Raw genomic sequence first — 14,964 nt, forward strand, 5'->3', positions numbered from 1 at the left:
GTTTTCAGTTTACAAATCTTTAATCTCCTTGGCTCAATTATTCCTAAATAGTTATTGTTTTGATGCAATCACAAATCTTCTGAGATTTTTGTTTAGCAAAATTTTTAAGTCTTTGTCTCTTGAAGTGGTAGCAGTGGAACAGTCAGCTGTGGACAGACTGCTGGTCTCCTACTGGTGTAAGTCCTTTGGCTCTGGATTTCCTACTTGATCACTCAACTCCAAGGTGTCTGTGTCTTCATCTACAAGATTCTGCCATTTCACTGCCAATAAGGAACAGGAAGGGAACAATGAAAACACATTCAGTGATATTCCCTTGGGTGTGAGGATCAACCTTTGCTGGGATCTGTCCCCATATAGACAGAGTGCAGCCGCAATCGCCACAGACCAGAAAACTTTAAAGAGAGTATATAAATCCCATCTTAGGACTTTGGAATAAAGCCCAGCTAGGGCAGAGAAAAATGACTGCCTTCTGACAATTCCACACATAGGAACTTCATGATGGAAGCAGGGTTTGACGCAACAGCTGAGTCATCACCTGAGTGCCTTAGTTCGAGTCTCAACTCTGCTTCCAATTCCAGGTCCCCACTAACGTGAACCTTGGGAGGCAGCAAGTAATGGCCCAAATACATGGGACCCTGCCACCCATGTGGAAGACCTAGACTGAGTTCCAGGCTCCTGTTGGTTTCTTCTTGGTCCAGCCCCAGCTATTGCAGGCATTTGAGAATGAACCAGCAGATAGATGCATTCTCTCTCTCTCTCTCTCTCTCTCTCTCTCTCAAGTAAATAAAAATAAACTTAAAAATTTTAAAAAGAACTTTACAATGTATTTTTTCATAATTGGAGTATCAGGCAAAACCCCCTCATTGGCAGTCTCAGTGACTCATTTCTGTGGGGAGCAATCCGGACTAGACTGTTGCTCGAATTAAGACTTATTCTATGCATCTGCTCTCCCACAATATGGCGCTGGGAGAGAAGTAAACGGCTTCCGCACAGCTGCCTCCAGTTCAACCAATTAACTGTAGGACTTGCTCCTGATTGGAGAGCAGCGTACTCAGCCGAGTTGGGATTGGCGGAGGAGGACTATAAAGGAGGAGAGAGACGGCATGCACCAGGAACATCTATGGGGAACATCTGAGGGAATCCGTGCAGCCCCCGAGAGAACCGGCCGGCGGTGTGCCGCTCCCCTGCGGAAGTGGGGAATGCGGCCAGGGGGAACTGCCCTTCCACGGAGGTGGAAGGGATAGTAACCAACCCGGGAAGAACCAGCAGCAAACCCGGGGAGGGCCGAGCAGACGAAAGAACAGCGCAGGGTCCTGTGTCGTTCCCCCATGAAGACGGGGAGCGACATAATGGTGCCGTGACTCGGATAGGAAACCTAGTTCGGATAGGAAACCTGACTCGGATAGGAAACTTAGGAGGGAAGAAACGGGAAGAACTGGGAAATTACCGGAGAGAGAGACTAGCAAACAGCCTAGGGAAAAGCCGGACGAAAAAGGAGCCGGAAGAAGCTATTGAAAGCCTAGGCATAGACTCGGATTCGGACTACGGGGGGAAGCTGGGAGAAATCTCTAAGGTCGAAAGCGAAAGTGAAAGCTAGAACAAACAGATTCGGACGCGGACTGTGGGGAGAGGCCAGGAGAAATGAGGGAGGAATATCGTTGGAGGAAAGCTTGGGGAAACATACCGGGTAGAGAAAAATGTTAGGGAAATTGAAGCCGCGGGGGGCAGGCCGAGGCGGAGACGAAAGCCACTTTGGGGTTCTCAAGTTAGCCCGGGAATAGGGGGCGAAAAGTTGAAACCAGAAGCTGAGACGCAAGCCAGATTGGGATCCGTCTGATTAGCCCGGGGAGCAAAGGACGGGAAGCCAGATCGTGGGGCGGAGACGTACGCTGGGTTGAATTCGCCAGGCTAGCCCGGGGAACTTAGATTGAATCCTAGTGGCGGAGACGCAAGCTACGCTGTGTTACTCGCGGAAGCCGCCGCGTGCAGAGAGAGCACGGGGCGTGAATAGATAGGGAACGCTGGCGTAGGCCGTGGTTCAGACGCGAAAGGGTTAAGCGTGGAGACCGCGGACCGCGCAAAGCCGGGAAGCCGCGCAGAGAGGCGCGCGGGCTGAAGCGGCGCAGAGCCGGGAACCCGCCGGCGGGGCGAGGTGCCGGAAAGCCGCAGGGATAAGAGAAACAGAAGTTTGGAAGTGAAGTAAAAGAGAAATGGGAATGCTGGAAGATAGAAGTGAAATGGGAGAAATAGAAATGCCCGGAGATAGAGAAATAGAGAAAAATGAGGCCTCCCCTCAACATGCCAATTAGAAGGCTTGGATTCGGTCTGCCCGATTAGTGAGGCGATGAGTACCTGGGTGGCTAGCCGCAGGTCACCGAAGACAGGCACGAATTAACATCAGTAAAGCTTCCCCACAATGCAACAATATTAAGCTTGGATTCGGTCTGCCTGAATTAAGGCGGTAAGCGCCAGCAAAGCTCGACCAGAGTATGAGCTGCAGGTCACCGAAGATAGGCACGAACCAACACTAATAAGTCTCCCCCACAATACGGCAATGAGAAGGCTTGGATTCGGTTTGCCTGATAGGTTTTGTAAACACCTGCAGGCAGTTCTAGCAGAGCAGAGCATGCGCTGCAGGGCACCGAACACAGGCACGCATCAGCGCCTAAAAACCTCCTCACAATGGCGAAGAGAGGACCCGGATTCGGTTTTCCTGATTGATAGGACTTGTAAGAGCCTGTGGCAACGCTAGCAAGTAGAGCAGAGTGTGTGCCGCGGGACACCGAAGACAGGCGCGTATCAACGCTAAAAAATAAAAAGAAAGGGGGATCTGTGGGGAGCAATCCGGACTAGACTGTTGCTCGAATTAAGACTTATTCTATGCATCTGCTCTCCCACAATATGGCGCTGGGAGAGAAGTAAACGGCTTCCGCACAGCTGCCTCCAGTTCAACCAATTAACTGTAGGACTTGCTCCTGATTGGAGAGCAGCGTACTCAGCCGAGTTGGGATTGGCGGAGGAGGACTATAAAGGAGGAGAGAGACGGCATGCACCAGGAACATCTATGGGGAACATCTGAGGGAATCCGTGCAGCCCCCGAGAGAACCGGCCGGCGGTGTGCCGCTCCCCTGCGGAAGTGGGGAATGCGGCCAGGGGGAACTGCCCTTCCACGGAGGTGGAAGGGATAGTAACCAACCCGGGAAGAACCAGCAGCAAACCCGGGGAGGGCCGAGCAGACGAAAGAACAGCGCAGGGTCCTGTGTCGTTCCCCCATGAAGACGGGGAGCGACAATTTCTTCTGCAAGTCTGCAGTACCTATTGAAGACAAGGTTCTTAAAGCAGTGCAGGGCCAGTTTGCACCAGAGACACAACCTCAGCACAAGTTCAAGGAGGTGTTTACATCAACCACCTTATGTTAGTCAGCAGCAAAACAAAGACAAACACTTCCCATCTTCTACATTGTATTATTCTCTGTGCTATTTTAGTTCTAAAGAAGGAGAAATCTTAAAAATCACCACCTTTTTTCAACTTCTTTGCTGAGAGTGACAGAAGTCAAAGGTCTTTCTTTCTCATTTTGTAGTGCATTTGTGATTTGGTTTGTTCAAACTAAACTACGTTAAAAAGTGCCTGCACCCCTCACCTGGGACCAACATTGTGGTCTAATGGGTTAAGCCGCCACCTGCAATGCTAGCATCTCATTTGGGCACTGGTTTGACTCTCGGCTGCTCCATTTCCAATCAAGCTCCCCGATAATGCACCTTAAAAAGCAGTGGAAGATGGCCTAAGTCTTTGGGGCCCCACACCCAAATGGGAGACCTGGAAGAAGTCCCTTGCTCCTGGCTTCAGCCTGGCCTAGCTCTGGTCATTACAGCCATTTGGGGAGTAAACTGGTAAATGGAAGATCTGTTTCTCTATTTCCCCCTCTCTGTCTAAATAAATCTTTTTTAAAAAAGTGCACTCCCCATTGAGCCCATTTTATTTAGCCATACATTTCAATGTGAAAAATGTGTATTAGAGGAGGAAGATAGGAAATTGGAAAGAAAGAATGAGTAAGAAAAAGAATGGAATTAAATATAGGTTCATTTTGGTGCTAACATTTTTTTTGTTTTAACCCAACAAATGCTTAATTGTTTTTAAAAGAAAACATTTTAAAGCTAGTGTTTTGAAATCTGTGCATACTTTTTTCAAATGCACCTTTTCCATAACTTGTTGAAGACTCTGTATTTTCCCCACCAGTTTCACAAAATCCTGTGAGCTTCACACTGGTGCCTCTTCTCACCTTCATTGCCCTGGGGCATAGAAAGATGTTTAGAGAAGGGTTTGGGGGCTGGTGCTGTGGCATAGTGGGTAAAGTCACCACCTGCAGTGCCAGCACTCCATATGGGCGCCGGTTAAAGTCCCGGCTCCTCCATTTCTGATCCAGCTCTCTGCTATGGCCTGGGAAATCAGTAGAAGATGGCCCAAGTCCTTGGGCCCCTGGGCCCACATGGGATACCTGTAAGAAGCTCCAGCTCCTGGCTTCGGATCGGCACAGCTCTGGCTATTGAGGCCAATGGGGAGTGAACCATCGGATGGAAGGCCTCTCTCTCTCTCCCTGACTCTGTCTGTAAGTCTGCCTTTCAAATAAATAAATATTAAAAGGGTTGGGGGGGAGTTGTTGCTTTTAGCCAGACACTGAGCCTCCATCGCTATGACAGCTGAGCTCAAACCCTGCCCTTCCCCCTAGCTGTCCTGCAGAAACAGATGCACATTGGTCAAGATGGCCACTCATCAAAAAGTTCAATATGTCCTGTCTCTGGATTTCCAAGGACTGACCATTCTGATGCATCCCACAACTATTCAATTCTTTGGTATGCCCTAACGCAGGGTTAATCTTTTCCTATTAAAAAACAGTAGGTTTCCCTCACTTTTCTCTTGTATATTGTTAATTCATTCTCAGCCTATTGCTTTTTCTTCAGTCTTGCTTGTGACAAATAAAAAAATATTGAAGCAGCCTAACTACTCAGCTGTAGGAGATTAATTGGAACACACTGTGGATTCTAACATAAGGATTTTTTTAATAACAGAAATTGCAGGAAGATGAAAATCAAGCCAGCAGAATGCAGCTGGAAAGCCCAGCCTAGTGTGAGAAAGATATTTAAAGTCAAACAAGAACCCCAAGCCATTTCCCTAACAAGTTAATTTGTTTTCTTTTTGACAGAAGCAGTGCGAGCTCTCTACAGAAAGTCCAGACAGCAGAAGAACCTACGAAAAACCCATTATCCCTCAATCGTACACAGCTACTTCCTATCCCTGCGTGTGGCTGTTCAGTTCCAGCTCCCTATGTACAAATGGATTATGCTTTGTTTTTTTTTTAACAAAATGAACTCTTTCTATCCCCCGTGTTTTGTGATCTACTATAATTTAAATAACTCCACATTTACATTTTTCCAATGAATCCCTGTTTCCTAACTTTGAATGTTTTCCAATAGTTCAGCATTAGTAATAGGCAGGAGTGGAAAATGAGTGATGAGATCAAAAGCAAAATAAAATATAAAAATTTTGAATATAGGTCTCTAATATGCTTAAAATATGAAAGTTTGCAAAACTGCCCTGTAATGCACTCAATTACTAATATTTGAAATAATTACTCAATGAGGACATCAATTTTAACCAACTCGTTATAATGCCTAGCGAAGTTAACGCCGGAACTGAGGAGCTGAATAGGCGAAGCTCAATGAAATGTCTGATTGCCTCATAATAAGAAGCCTAATAAATAAAATGATTTTATTCTGTCTCTGGAACTTAAAGATTAAAAAGTGTAAATTAGCCTACAGGACAAGATGTGTCCAAAGAAGTTGCAATATGGAGACTTCTGCACACTGAAAGATCAGGGCTGATTTCCCACCACCAACCCTGGTATCCAGGGGGTCTGCAAAGCAAGCAAGGTCCTCCCCTTATGCCCTACAAAGAGCAAAATTTGGGCACAATAAAAGCAAACTGGCCGGTGAGCAGCAGATAGGGCAGGGAGTGAAGTAGAATAGTGTGAGAGAGGGTTCACGGGGCCGGGGGCTCTGATGTCCTAAACAAAGCTGTTCTCACAGCCCATTGAAGGAGAACATGAACTTCTCATCAGAAAGGCAAGCTTCAGGCCAGTAAAGTCATCCTACAAGTCTCGTGCTTACTCTGTGTGCTACAGAAAGGACCCGAGGATTCTGATTGCTGTGAGGTATTCAGCCTGAGTGGTCTCTGGGTCCCCATCTCTATTGTTGCAAGCCAGGGGAAAGCCTTGAGCTCTTGGGAGGCATCATAGGATAGGCAGGGGACAAAAACAGAGCCAAGCAAGTTTCTAACAGTACATAGGAGCTCCAGTCCCAAGTGAAGTCTGCCACTCCTTCCTACTTAGCAATGATGACCACAGTGATGATAGTTCACGTAGAGTATACAAGAGCGGTGAGCCAGTGCTATGTGCTTGCATGTATTGGCTCATTTAATCCCTACCACTACTCTGTAAGGCAGGCACTGGTGCTAGTTATCAATGAGAAACCTGGACCAGGGAATTCAAGCAGCATGCCCAAGGTTAGAGTTCTTACCTGCAAGTCTACAATCTAGTAACTGGTGGAGCCTGGACATCAACATGGTATGGTACCTCACCTCTTAATTAATAGAGTACCTACTGTATGCAGGCAAGGATTGAGAAGGAAGAAGGGCTAGCGTGGCATACATTGGAGTTCACAGGAAGATAATCTTCAAGAAAAAAAAAATTCAACCATGAGCATACACACTCTGAAATTCAGGTTGTAGAGAATTCAATAAATCAATTGGACCAAGAGCTTCATAGGGTAAATTAAAAGGAGAGAAGAGGATAGAGAAGAAATCTACATGTTATAAATACATATCATAGTTTTTAAAATAGTTGAGACTATATCATAACACATAGGAATGCACGTATGAATGGTAAAGCTATAGAACATGCAAAAAAGTAATTATTATCAAAATAAGAATGGCAATTTTTTATAGGGGAGGAAGAGGCTCTGATTGGAACAGAGCACACAATGGGGCTTCTAGGATGATGGTGAAATTATAATTTTTCATCTGGATGGGTGTTACAAGCATACAAAATGATAACTAGACATTCTGTATGTCCAGCCCTCACATCCCAAAAATTTTAATGAGCAGAAAATAGACCCCAGCTCCTTGGAGTCCCAGAGTCTGAGGAATCTGCCAAAGCCCTGTGGAGATGGGGGATGTGCTAGGATCTGTCAGTGTCTGGAGCATTTTAATGGAGCAGGGATTCTATTTTAGAGACGTCTTTCCCTTCCTGTACCTATTCTACCACAAAGGGGTAGAACAGGGGCATCACCCTCATATTAGGACTATCTTGCATTTCGGCCAGAAGTCCCTGACACTGGATAATTTTACAACTAAAAGAGGCTTATTAGCTTACAGTTCCAGAGGTCCCAAGGGCTGCATCTGTTGTTGGTGTGCTTGCTGGCACAGTCCCAAAGAGACAGAGAGCATCCATGAAAAGAGACAGCACAGGGATGTGCACGCCTCCTCTGTTTGCTCTCTCTTCTCATAAAGCCACTGGTGTCCAATCACAGGGCCGCAGCCTTCACCAGCATAACCAATCCCAACCCCCTCTCAGGCCTCACCTCTGAACGCCATGGTAGATTCCATTTCTACCATTTTAATAGCTCACAATAGGGATTCAACTCCAACATGAGTTTTCAGAAGAGACAAACTATTTGATCTCTAGTGACTCTCAAGTCAAGAGATCAGGACTCCTAGGGGAAAGGGTGAGCCAGGGCAGACAACAAGAAGGGGAGGTGGTCTCAACGAGACTCCAAGCATGTCATGACGGACTGGTGGGGGAAAACCTCAAAAATGAGGTAGGGATCACCTTGAAGACTGACAAGAAGTTCCCCATATGTAAGAGTACATATCCTGGAAAAAGGGACTCCATGTTCTACTATTCAGTCAGAAAACTGAAAACTGGCCAGCGCCGCAGCTCACTAGGCTAATCCTCTGCCTACAGCTCCAGCACTCCGGGTTCTAGTCCCGGTTGGGGCACTGGATTCTGTCCCGGTTGCTCCTCTTCCAGGCCAGCTCTCTGCTGTGGCCCGGAAGTGCAGTGGAGGATGGCCCAAGTGCTTGAACCCTGCACCCCATGGGAGACCAGGAGGAAGCACCTGGCTCCTGGCTTCGGATCAGCGCAGCACACCGGCCATAGCGGCCATTTGGGGAGTGAACCAACAGAAGGAAGACTTTTCTCCCTGTCTCTCTCTCTCTCACTGTCTAACTCTGCCTGTCCAAAAAAAAAGAGAGAAAGAGAGAAAGAGAGAAAGAGAGAAAGAGAGAAAGAGAGAAAGAGAGAAAGAGAGAGAGAGAGAAAGAAAGAAAGAAAGAAAGAAAGAAAGAAAGAAAGAAAGAAAGAAAGAAAGAAAGAAAGAAAGAAAGAAAGAAAGAAAACTGAAGACACAATGAAACATTGGGCAGAAATCAATGGAAAGTGTCGAAGCAACAGTATGAATTCCATGAGGCAGATATATGTGTAAGATTAAAGATTACCCATTCACACCACATAATGCTGATGTGAAAGCAACAAGAAAATCACTCTCTTTTATAAAAGATCTTGCAGAAGAGACAGGGCACCCAACAATGGCCACCTTGAAAACATTTCAAGTACACAAAACAACAGGGAACACTGACAAATCAGGAATTCATGAGCTGTCATAAAATTTTACACAGCAAAGAAAGAAAAGCCAAGGGGAGAGGAGAGACAAAACATTAGGTTAACTGTGATTTGCAGCAACAAATGTGTTCAGTGTGACAATGTACTGAAAAATTAATGTCCTTAGGGACTTCAAGTTAGCTTCTTTTTTTCTCCTTTGAGATTTTTTTTCAATTGCTCATGTCTTTCAGATCAATTACACTATTCTATATGACTTAAAAGTTGGAAACCATTTAAATGTTCAGAAATAGTTAGGAGGGCAAATCTAGAAACTAAGCTGAGAAGATCACCTAAATGTCCAGGGACAGGTGGTAGAGTATAACTGATCTACAATATACATACATACATACATATATATGTATATATGAAATACAATAAATAAGAAATATAACATGTATACATATATATTTCTTATATTGGTTTCTTCTTAGTAAAAATAAGGAAAGCTCATTATGTAAGAATTGAAAAAGACAACCAAGCCAAAGAATTCAAGGAATATCCATATCATCACCTACCGAAAAGCAATGTCTATTAATCCTTTGCTATCCATCAGTTAGGTCCTCTTACAATGTATTACCATTTTTCAAAAATAGAATGCATTTACATAATATTGTTATCCTGCCATGACTGATTGAAGCCAAGCAGCTAATAGATATTTGGGTGTTCTAAACAATGCTCTATTGCATGACGGTCAAAGGTTACAAATTTTCATTATAACAGCTCATAAAGGAAAAAGTGACTAGGTACTCAACATTTAATGCAAAGGTAGAAAAGACTAAAGAATTTCAGGAATCTTGTATTGTTACCCAAATCCCACCACCATCTCCCCTTACCATCACTTTCTAAATCATTTACCGGCGCATGAGTTTCTTGAGTGACTCTGTTTTGCGTATCTAAACCTCTCATGTGCCAGGCATTGTGCTGGACGCTGTGGAGATTTGTGGTTCCTCAATCACTTCAATCCAGGGACAGGGAGATAAATAGCTGCAAACACTACTAAAAGTGCTAGGAGAGGAGCAGCACACGTTGCATGTATTGTCTGAGCCCGTGCTTAGAATTCTTCTGTAAGTAGACGGCAAGAATCTGAAATATTAAATTTTGTCTTAAGTTAGCCTATAACAAAATGGCAACCATGAAGGGACTAGATACCTGTTTAAAAAATGGCAACAAGGTAAGGGGCTTTCAAAGGATTTCTTTATTTCTTTTTTTTTTTTTTTTTTTTTTTTTGACAGGCAGAGTGGACAGTGAGAGAGAGAGACAGAGAGAAAGGTCTTCCTTTGCCGTTGGTTCACCCTCCAATGGCTGCCGAGGCCAGCGCACCGTGCTGATCCGATGGCAGGAGCCAGGTGCTTCTCCTGGTCTCCCATGGGGTGCAGGGTCCAAGCACTTGGGCCATCCTCCACTGCACTCCCGGGCCACAGCAGAGAGCTGGCCTGGAAGAGGAGCAACCGGGACAGAATCCGGCGCCCCGACCGGGACTAGAACCCGGTGTGCCGGCGCCGCTAGGTGGAGGATTAGCCTAGTGAGCCGCGGCGCCGGCCATCAAAGGATTTCTATCTCAGCAGGGAGTGGTTTCTACATCCTAAATTTTTTTTCTGTCTCCCAGTCTCTCTTCTCAGCTTTTGTGGTTTCTCTCTCAAGAAATGTGCTATAGCACAGTTTCATTTCACTCTCAGCTAAGGCGTCTGAGCAAATGAGTGAGGTTTTGGCCTCAGACAGTTTTTTTGGTTTTCACAATCGGCAGAGCTCAGGCAGTTCTTGGTTTTAAGAAGCGGCGGTACTCAGGCAGCTCCTACCTCAGAGACGTGTGGTTTCTGAAGCCGGAGGAAACCACTCACCTTGGTTATACAAGGATCCCCATCAGACCATTTGCAGCCTAAATGGACGATTCCCTCCCAGGTGCTACTGAGCACGCCTACCTCAGTGAAATTACAGGGCATGCTAAGCTGCGTACATTTGTCAAGGATTAAACTTCTACCTCCTAAGTCTTCATAAGTGCACTTGAAAGGTAAGTCAGCCTATTTCTGTGAGCCAGTCGAAGATCTTAAATACCTCTTCAGAAAGCAAAAAAATAAGCAAATCTTTTGCTTTTGTCACATCAAGAATGCTGCACTTTAAGGTAGACATGTTGTACCTACCTCTTCAATTGATTCTTTCTGGAGCAGTTACTGGCAGAAAAAATTCCTTAGCAGGTTCTTCTATTATAATACTAGATCTTGGTGAGACACATGAAGCTAATTTTAAAAACCTGACCATCGCTTTAGGTAATCTGGCTTACACTTCAGGCCAACCTTTATAGCAAGTACTGACATCTGTTGACACCCTGTCCAAGGTAGTTATGGACAATCAATAGGCATTGGAATATATTTTAATAGAACAAGGAGGAACATATGCAGTGTTTGATGGAACCTGCCACTTTTACTCAAATAGTAGCATGTTCACTAAAAGTGACATTAAAAATCGCAATGGTGAGGCTAAATGGTTCTATAATCTGTATAAGGATAGCCTATCATCACCATCGGGGATTCTATAAAATATGTTCTTTCCATCTTAAAGGGCACTCCATTTACAAATTGTTTTGTTCCAGATTTGGTCATACTGATTGATAAACTTGTGTGTTTCAGAACTCAACTTCCGAGGGCAATGATGACCATGCAGGGGTCACAGCCATTCGTGTTGACTGAAAATACTCCAGCTCATGGAACAAATTCCCACTTTGTCAAATGTCACATTGCATGGTCTTGTCATAAATACTTGGAAATTCACTAAACTCTACAGATACTCATCCTATACTTTTCAAAGATGTCATAGCAAGCATTGGTCACAATCAGGTGGAGGGAAACCCATTCCCACCTTCTCACCTGCTCAGAAATGGCCAGAGAGACAGCAACTGAAGCCTTCCACTACTCTTGGGAATTTAGACTTAAAGTTTGGAACTCACTATTTACACACCCCAGTTATTGAAATCACCACAGCTACAAAAGACAATGAGAGTTCTGAATTTTATGTGGCCCCAACACCTCTTTTTAAACTTGTTTTATTTTCTCACACTGGAAGCAGGCCATGTCAGCTTTGGTGCAGTTTCCAGTGCCACACCCCACCCAAATGGCTCCATTTGGTGACCAGAGATAAACTAAGAGGCACCCGTCCCACCTAGCAGGCCAGCTCCCCACTTTCCTGCTGTTTCTGGGAAGGGACATTCAGACGCTTGCCTGTGAAGTTCCAGTAGGTCCAGAGCATGACGTCCAAGATCTAGTGACTGCTTGAGACCCATCAACTAAAGCTTCCCCCCAATAAACCTATTTGGATAATTCCATGGGCGCTGCACCCTATAAAGGGCCTGGGATCTTCTGTCTGGCCCTCCCTGTACTCCTTGAGTTCTGTGTGCATTGCCCAGGTGAGCCACAGCTTGCCTCCTTGCAGAGTGTGGAAACAATAATAATAATAAAAAAACCTCTTAAAGTTCACATTGTGGTGGTGTTATTGAAGCAACACCTACAATCCCCTCCCCCCACCAATGGTGAGGGCCCCCAGGGAGACACACAGAGACCCACACAGGCAGATGCCCTGAAGATAATCTTGCCTCTGCACCTCTGTCACTACCAGGTAAGTGTACAAGGGCAGTAGCCACCTGTCAAGCTGACGATGAAATTCAAAAACTTCCATTCAAATAGCTGGGTACAAGAACACATGCTTATGTGAGAAAGAGTCAGTACATTTTTAAATGTTTCTATCTGAATTCTAAAGACTATTTTGAAATAGAAATTCAGAGAAATAAAGAGAATAAAATGGGGCTACCATGGCCGGATACAATTACCCTGCCCACCCTTGCTCCACGCAGAAATCTGCCAAATGAAACGGCATTTTGTTTTTTAATGAGCAATGCAACTTGGACTTCTCAGTTTTCACATAGCCTAAAGTCTTAGATTATAGCATTTTTCCCACACCGAGAAACACCAAAGTACCAGTCTAACAAAAACTCCAGCAGTTCAGAACACCGATTTTTTTTTCCGCCACGAATTTAAACAATAACAATATAACTTTCAAAAGTTAATTTTTAAAGAGCATCTGGGGTATGAGGCTGGGAACCCTCCTTGGGGTAATAAAAGCAAAGAATGAAATGTTTCTTCCCACCCAATGATCCTCTTCTTGCCAATGACTGGGCAAAACACCAGCCCTAACATCCTCAGAGAACCCAGCTGTGTCACCTGACCTACCTGTTGAGCAAAGCCCTTGGAGATTTCACACCCAGCAGGATGCTTGAGAACAGGAGGAGTAATTCCTGGAGGAATTACAAGGTCAACAACTACCTAGTGAGAAAGTCTGAACATCAGACCTTTCAAAGGAGGGGCTCTTAACCTGGGGCTCCCTGGAGTTGAGGGGTCTAGCCTGAAATCGTGACCAGAGATCCGTTATTCACTGGGAGGGGATTCCCATGGGCACGGGGGTTGGGTTTTTGCACCACATGTTCACAGCAATCCGACACCATCTCCCTTGCACAAAAAGCTGTCAATGGTTATTTTAAACCAGTAGAATGAAGAGACCTGGAGAACTCACAGGCTCCTCTTGAAATAATTAAGGTATCTGTTTCCAATGATCATCAGCGCGTCCCTCAGCCCGTGGCATCCAGGTAGACTCTTTGGACGCCAATTTCTAAAGCGGCGGGTTGCAGGTGGGAAGACTGGGGTGATGCTGCCCTCGCCCCCAAGTAGAAGCCAAACCACCCCTATTTCGGGGCAGGTGCGTCCCACCCGCCTAAGAACACCCGCAGCAGCGCGCCCAGAAGCGAAACCTCAACACTCAACTTATTTAGCAGCCCACCAACACGGGCCAGGCCAACCCACCGCAGCTGGTAAAAGTTAACTCGTTTAAGATTGAAAGAAAAAAAGAAGAAAATAGCCCCGAAAGCTAAAGGAAAACGTGCGAAACTCCACGCAGATGGGGTCTTCCCACCCACCCTCGGAAATAACAGGCTTCCCAATCAACAAGGCACCGGGGGCATCAAGACGCCTGGAGAGGAGGTGGTTCGGGGCTGAAAAGGCAGGCGCGCCCCCAAGGAGTCGTTACCGTCCACCGGGTGCCGGCGGTCCGCGTCGCCGCTCATCTCCGCTCCGGCTCCGGGCAGCCCGGGGCGCGCCTCCCGCAGTCTGGGCGGCGGCTGCGGTTGCTGAGGCAGCGCCCCCCGGGGGCCTCGCAGGTGCACCCAGCGGCCGCGGGGCGCACGCCCAAGCCACGGGAGCCGCGAGGACGCGCGCTCGGCGATGCTTTCGCTCTGCGGTCCAAGGCTCCAGTGCCAGCCTCCTGCACCCAGTGGCTCTCTATTAATACTTGGAGCGCGGGGCACTGCGTGCCACGGGCTTGACCCAGGGGGGAAGGGGCGGGGAACCGCGTGGAGAGGCGGTGGTGCTTTGGGGCGAGAGGCAAGGGGCACCCTCAGCCCACGTAGGGTCGAGGCTGGACAAGACCCCTGAGCGGGCTTTGGTCTAGTGACCTTAGCTGCGTCCAGCTCTTGGCAGCAAACTCCTGCCAGGGCTGAGCTGGCAGAAGGAGCCCGAAGCTAAATCTGTTGCCCGCTTCGGGCCAGCAGCTCAGGGAACTATTTTAGGGCAGCTCTGGTGAGGAGAGGATCCACTACCCATTCATTCAGTACTGTGCTGACATTTAAGAGTTCTAAAAGCCAGACTTTTCCCGGGTCTCCTGTCAGCTCTTTGCCTGTGTGAAATGTTGGGTTTGGAGGAAGGCAAGGTTGCTGGCACCCAATCATGAGCGGAAGGAGGTGATAAATAAATCAGAACAACCCCAGATTTGTTTGGTCTTCAGAGCAGAATTTTTCTTAACACTGGATTTGCTCCACCAAGCAAGCGGGTGGAAGGCTCCTGTCGGCCCTGCTCCTGTGTAAATTTAAATAGAATCAGTAAGCGCTGCTTTTTTGTCATTCCTCCAGCAGACCTTACGTTTAAAGTCTTACTCCCTTAGGAGCTTTTAACTGAGGCTGTTGATGTGATGCGAATGATCAGTTAACGCCATTTCAAAACGCATTTATGACAACTCCATCGTGGGGCTGCATTTGTAATCCAGACCCTTCAACAGACTTAAAAAAGAAAATGATCCTGCCTTTGTTTTGCACAGAGCCTGGTAGCATTGCTTCCCAGTGAGTGCTTTCCTCTGGCAAGCAGGAAGTCCACAGTGAAGACAGTGCAGGCTTCTGCCTCCCATAGAAAAACTGATTATTTCTAATGTGCCTACAACCA

The 14,964-nt window shown here is 46.4% G+C and overlaps 1 protein-coding gene across 2 annotated transcripts in view; it reads right to left on the reverse strand.

The window, feature by feature from the left end:
• The window catches only part of GADL1 (glutamate decarboxylase like 1), a 199,150-nt gene extending 185,148 nt beyond the window's left edge, over nucleotides 1-14,002 (reverse strand). The window contains exon 1 of one of the 2 annotated variants that reach the window (XM_070072897.1): nucleotides 13,781-14,002. In XM_070072897.1, the coding sequence (XP_069928998.1) occupies nucleotides 13,781-13,817 (37 nt within the window). In that variant the 5' untranslated portion in view covers nucleotides 13,818-14,002. Of the gene's footprint in view, nucleotides 1-13,670 lie in introns of both variants that reach the window. The other variant, XM_070072898.1, reaches the window with a different exon arrangement.
• Nucleotides 14,003-14,964: the final 962 nt, after the last annotated feature.

The sequence above is a fragment of the Oryctolagus cuniculus genome, chromosome 4 (genome assembly GCF_964237555.1).
Source record: "Oryctolagus cuniculus chromosome 4, mOryCun1.1, whole genome shotgun sequence".
Taxonomy (NCBI): domain Eukaryota; kingdom Metazoa; phylum Chordata; class Mammalia; order Lagomorpha; family Leporidae; genus Oryctolagus; species Oryctolagus cuniculus.